At 40.0% G+C, this 5,700-nt stretch overlaps 1 protein-coding gene across 1 annotated transcript in view; it reads left to right on the top strand.

Annotated features, from left to right (window-relative positions):
* PREX1 (phosphatidylinositol-3,4,5-trisphosphate-dependent Rac exchange factor 1) overlaps positions 1–5,700 on the top strand; it is a 202,993-nt gene that overhangs the window by 93,183 nt on the left and 104,110 nt on the right. Inside the window, exons 12-13 of the mRNA XM_015410907.1 lie at positions 2,432–2,535; positions 2,967–3,016. Of these exons, the coding sequence (XP_015266393.1) occupies positions 2,432–2,535; positions 2,967–3,016 (154 nt within the window). The remainder of the gene's footprint in view (positions 1–2,431; positions 2,536–2,966; positions 3,017–5,700) is intronic.

Here is a 5,700-nt window from a genome sequence, read left to right as displayed (position 1 = left end):
ACACACACACACACACACACACACACACACACACACACACACACACACACACACAGAGATGCACACACATGGAGTTATCCCAAAGATGCTTAGGCATTTACAGTCAGCATTTCAAAGGGTCTTTCTTTAATTCTGAGTGGCATCAGTGGGAATAATATCCTCGCTGAGACTAACACTTCATTTATCAGAATCTGTCTAAAGCCTTCCAGGGACATGTTTAGGTATGTGAAGGCCTGGGGGGGGGGGATGGGAAAATTTGGAAATCCTCCCCCCATTTTTTCCGAGGCCCTTTTTTCTATTGCTCTGATGGAAGAGTTGGGGAGTACTGGGGGAAAACCTCCTGTGAAATATTTTCTCTTTTAGAAAGTGAAATACTTCTAAAGACAAGGTAGGCATGATGTAAACATATGCAGCTCTTAAATATGAGACTCATTTCTGTAACTAGAAGGAGACCTCATTTTCATGAGGAGACCTTGCAGGGCATTCATTGCTTCTGTTGTCCTTTTGACCTGGCTCTTCTCTTGTGGTTGATTTTTTTACTTTTCCCTCAAATCACTGTGACACATATACCACAGCCTGGGTAACGAGTAGTTTATTGTCCTAAGGTAGCATAAGGTGCAGTTTTCTCTTAAGTATTGGGTAAATTTGCAATTTTAGTTGTATAAAACGAAGGCATTTATAGATTTAAATTCCAATCAATATGTTAAATATTGCAATTTTATATGCCAAGAAAGTTATAAGCGCTGCATTCTGTGTTGTTAAAGCAGCAAAATTAGTTCAGGTTTATATTGCCTATATCACAATTTCCCCCAAAGTTTCCATTTTCCTGAAAAACAAACAAGGAACCCCCCCCCCCTTTGTGGCTTCAAAATTTCCAGAAATTTTACATCTCTAGACATGCTAATAAATTAGGAAATCACTTTTACCAAATTTTGGAGGCTTTCTTTACAATGAGTTCACATTTTACTCTCAGCATTATATTTATGTATGCAGAGTATGTATATTCCAGTGGGCATATTTTTAAGAACTTTATGTGTACAGTTTGTACTCATTCAGTCTCTTTTTCTTACGCAGAGGTGTACCGGATCAGATTACAGCATCTTAGTGAAATAACACAATCATAAAGTCATATGATAAATGTTTATTATTAGCCAAAGGCCATCAACGATTCAAAATTACAGAAATCAAACAACAGCCAGGCACACAATCAGTATAAAAAACAAACATTGAGCCATCTACATATTTCAGAGGGATTATGTACGTTTAATACCGTACTTTAGTAGATAAATCAATCCTAAAAAGGCATACTTATTCAGTCAGCAAACCTCAGTATACACTTTAAAATATATCTAAACAATCAGTAAAATTATAGCTCCCTATAGTTTACATAATATAAAATACATAGAATTCAAATTGTTGGATACTACTTATCTAAGGTTAGCCATATCTAACCAGATTTTCCTCCTATTAATAGCCACATTTTGCCACATTTTGCCACTTTAAAAGTAATTTTCCTGCTCCTATCAGTTTACATTATTAAAAGATAATCCCTTCTATCTTTGCCCGGCAGGCTATCAATTATGGGTTTAAATAAACCCTGTTGATTCATTTGGGCTTTTCAGTGTAGCATCCATTTGTGAGTTATGGGCCAACTTCCACATTTTCTCCTGGAGAAGAAGTCTCATTCGTAGTGGCTGTAGAAGCCTAACCCACCTCACAGGGTTGATGTGATTGTAAAACGGAAAAGGGGAGAATGTTTTAAGTCACTGTGGGTCCCCACTGGGGAGAGAAGTGGGGTACAGATGAAGTAAAATAAACAAACAACATTGGACCACACCCACATGTCTTTCCCAGGAAAAATGTGTATTTATGTGTATTTGGGGGTTTGTATTTTCAGATGAAGGGCCGCGGTGGCTCAGAGGTTAAGACGCTGAGCTGCAGACCAGAAGGTCTGTAGGTTGGCAGTTCAAAACCCTAGTGCCGCATGACAGAGTGAGCTCCCGTCTCTGGCCCCAGCTCCTGCCAACCTAGCAGTTCAAAAGCAAGAAATTGCAAGTAGATAAATACTTTCGGTGGGAACAGTGTTCCGTGCACCTCGACATTTAGTCAAGCTGGCCACATGACCATGGAAATGTCTTCAGATGGCGCTGGCTCTTTGGTTTGGAAACAGAGATGAGCACCGCCCCCTAGGGTTGGATTCGACTAGCTTTCGAGCAAGGGAAACCTTTACCTTTACTATTTTCAGATGAGCTCCAGTACAACTATTCATCCAGAATAGTGGAACTGTGAAAATGTGGCCCTTATTTTAAGAAGCTTAATGGAGAAACCTGGTGACAGCTATAGTTATTAAATGTGTAGTACTTAGTGAAAGTGTGACTTGGCAAGAACGGAACATGTGTTCTCTCAAGGATTATTGTTCTGTTGCTTTCAGTTTCAGATAAGCACCAGTTCAAGAACGAACAGGTGATGTACAGGTTTCGTTATGATGATGGGACTTATAAGCCAAGGAGTGAACTGGAAGATATCATGTCCAAGGTAACAGTGTTCCGTGCACCTCGGCGTTTAGTCATGGTGGCCACATGACCATGCTGACCACATGACCATGGCCTTTTCCTGTTTGAGCCAGAGGCAAACTCTGAGTGACTGTCAGAAGCCAGCTAATAAGAAATGAATAGTTGCTTAAAAGTCAGTTAGAAAGGTGATAAGTCTGCTTGAGAGTACACCGTTAGTGGAAGACTTTAAATGTGTAGATTTATTCTGCTTCAGCATTTTTAATAGGAAATAAATGAAATGAGTGATACATGTCTCCGTGTAATGCAGTTTAGGGTTCAGAGTTTAGTACCGGCAGTCAGTAAAAATATCAATGCTGATAGCTGCTCCAGATTTGCTAGAGTGCTTCTGTGTGTGTTTTGGATAACTGAATGCCTGCTTTGAAATTAAAAGCATTAATTTGCTTTTCTCCGCAGGGTGTGAGGCTCTACTGCCGACTGCATAGTCTTTACACTCCAGTGATTAAGTAAGTCTGTTATCATAGTGTTTTCATTCCCCCCCCCATTAATTATTTTGCACAGATTTGATTGTCAAAATATATTAAAAGAAGTGAAGATCCTACTTTTTACTAAAACAAAGTGTGACTTCTCCTAGAGACAGCCTATTATATTCAAGATAAGATGGCTGATTTAGACACACCCTTACCTATTCTACTGACTCTCTTGTCCTATGTTTCCATAATGGCCCAAGACCAATGCAAGCGTGGAGAGGAGAGAGGAGAATCCTCTCTAACTTGCCTTATAACTCTTCTGCTTCTAACTGTGCATGCAAAGGGAGGCAGCAGACATATTGGCCTTGTGTTCTACACATGCACACTAGCAGCAGTCCTTTCACAGTACATGCAAAAAATGGTGGCTCTTTATGGACTCGTGACTCACACCTGGGGTTCCAGACCCATGGGTTGAAAACCACTGCTCTAGTTTTACTGTCTCAGATGTGATTTACTAATGTGCTTCTGGAGTTCCTCTCAAGTAAGCTGTCAGACTACTTTGTATGATGGCTAACATAGTCTCATGTATTCTTTGTTAAGAAAAAAATTCTGACTTCCGGCTTTGGCGTCTTGCTGGCGGGTGCGCTCCATTGTTGCTCCGATGAGAGTGGCCTGCAATTGCACCAGATGGGAGGGGTCCCGGACAATTCCAGCCCCCCCCCAAGCCCTCGGAGGGGGCTTGTAGCCTGGGGCGCGAGAGAAGCCTATCCCAAGGCAACGGCCGAGGGATCGAGGCTTTCTTTTGCCCTGATAGGTCCCGCTGGTGTGAGACCAGCCATGGGATTAAAGAAGCATACCAGAATGAGCAAGCAGGAGATCTGGCGTTAAGAAAATTTCCCCGCTTTTGGGCGCAAGCTGAGGAGCAAAGCATAAGTGACTATTTGGCAATTCGTGTAAGCACGTAAATGCAACCCACAAAGCTGCAGTGTAGCCCCAAAGACAGTGAAGGGGGGGAAGCTACCCTACCCTGGAAAGAGTAGCCCAAAAAGAAAGAAAGTGAAGGGTAAAATGGTGGCTTTGATGGGAGAACGTTAAATTAACTGACCGGTGTACAGACTAGCAGAAATTGTGTACTTTAACAGACTTTCAGAAGCAGTAAAAAACTTTTACCTTTAACGTAAACAATGTCTCATCGGGGTGAAAAAATGGCACCTAAAGTGAAACCTTCAGGAACTGCTAGTTCATCGTCTCTGGCTTCCAGACCGAAAGTAACCATAGATATCTCCAAGATGATTACTGCAGCACTGCGCCCGCTACTGGACCAGATGACTAACTTGAACAATAACTTTGAAGCTCTACAAAAAGAACTGAAAGAAACCAATGCAAGAACAGAGAAGACAACTAAAAAGCTGAAAACGTTGATGAGAAGACAAATGTACTGAATCAGAGAATGGAGGCAGTGGAAAAAGAGAGGACCTCCAAGAAACAAAGGATATTACAACTTCAGCTGGAATGGTCAGCATATGTCCTGAGATTTTAAGGTGTTCCAGAACAATAAGATGAGAACTTGAAAGAGATTTAAGCGAAGCCCTAGCTTCCGTGGCAGACTGTAAAGCGGAACTTTTACAAAGTGACCTGGATATGGTATACCGAACCTATCCAGCATTTATTAAGAAAAATAAACTGCCTGGTGAAGTATTTGTGAAATTCTCTAAAAGGTCAGCAAGAGGCATGATACTGAAGGCAACTAATGGAATAACCTTAAAAATCCAAGGAGAAGAAGTGAACGTTTTAAAAGATGTTCCATTTCAGCTGAGAAAGCAGAGGAAACAATACAAAAACCTGACTTTATTTCTACAAAAAAATTCTACTCCCTACAGATGGATAATCCCGGAAGGATTTATCTTGAATTTCAAAAAGAAAAAAGAAAAGATTGACTCTGTCCGTAAAGCAAAGGCATTTTTGGAACAGCATCAAAGCCCAGTGAAAGAAAAAGAAGAAGGAAAAGTAGAGGAAAATATCATCACAGAAGAACATGTTTCCAGAAGCAGTGATAGCTCTCCAAGTAGCTCCTCTGAAGAAGATTTTGACTCTGAATCAGAATTAGGAGTTGCGGCTCCTAAATCATTTAAGGTCAAGCTGCTGTTTGATAAGAACAAACGTGGAAGGAAAAAAATCAGCTAAATAACCCGATCCTGAAAGTCTGTTTTTTCTCTTCTTTATCTATTTACTAAGATGCACACACTACAGTTAACTTTGTTTGTACTGCTTAAGGTAGAAATGCTAATTTTTAATCTCCAATTATGTAAAAGCTAAATAATGAGGAAACATTAGATAATCAAATTTTAGATTTTTTTTTATCCCTGCTTACTCTGTATTTTAGTTTAGTTTATTTACTTTCCCTATACCCTGTAGTGTGTAGAGATAAAAAGCAATAAAAATGATTAAAAAAAGAAAAAAGAAAAAATCCTGCAATCAAGCAGTTAGTATAAATTATAGACGGGGAGCAAATTTGATTAATTCCTTTTATCTTGCATGATTTACTCTGCTAGTTTTGCTCTTTTGAACAGCACATACTGATTGTGCTATCTGAGGACAGAAGAGGAGTTAATCCTGGCGCTGAAGTCACATTTCCTGTTAAATTGAAAGACTATTTAACAAATTCCATATACTTAAAGTATATCACTGCAGCATTCCTTCCTCCCTCCCTCCCTCCCTCC

The sequence above is a fragment of the Gekko japonicus genome, unplaced genomic scaffold (genome assembly GCF_001447785.1).
Source record: "Gekko japonicus isolate JY-2015 unplaced genomic scaffold, Gekko_japonicus_V1.1 scaffold125, whole genome shotgun sequence".
In the NCBI taxonomy this organism is placed as follows: domain Eukaryota; kingdom Metazoa; phylum Chordata; class Lepidosauria; order Squamata; family Gekkonidae; genus Gekko; species Gekko japonicus.
This window is presented reverse-complemented; position numbering and strand designations above follow the sequence as displayed.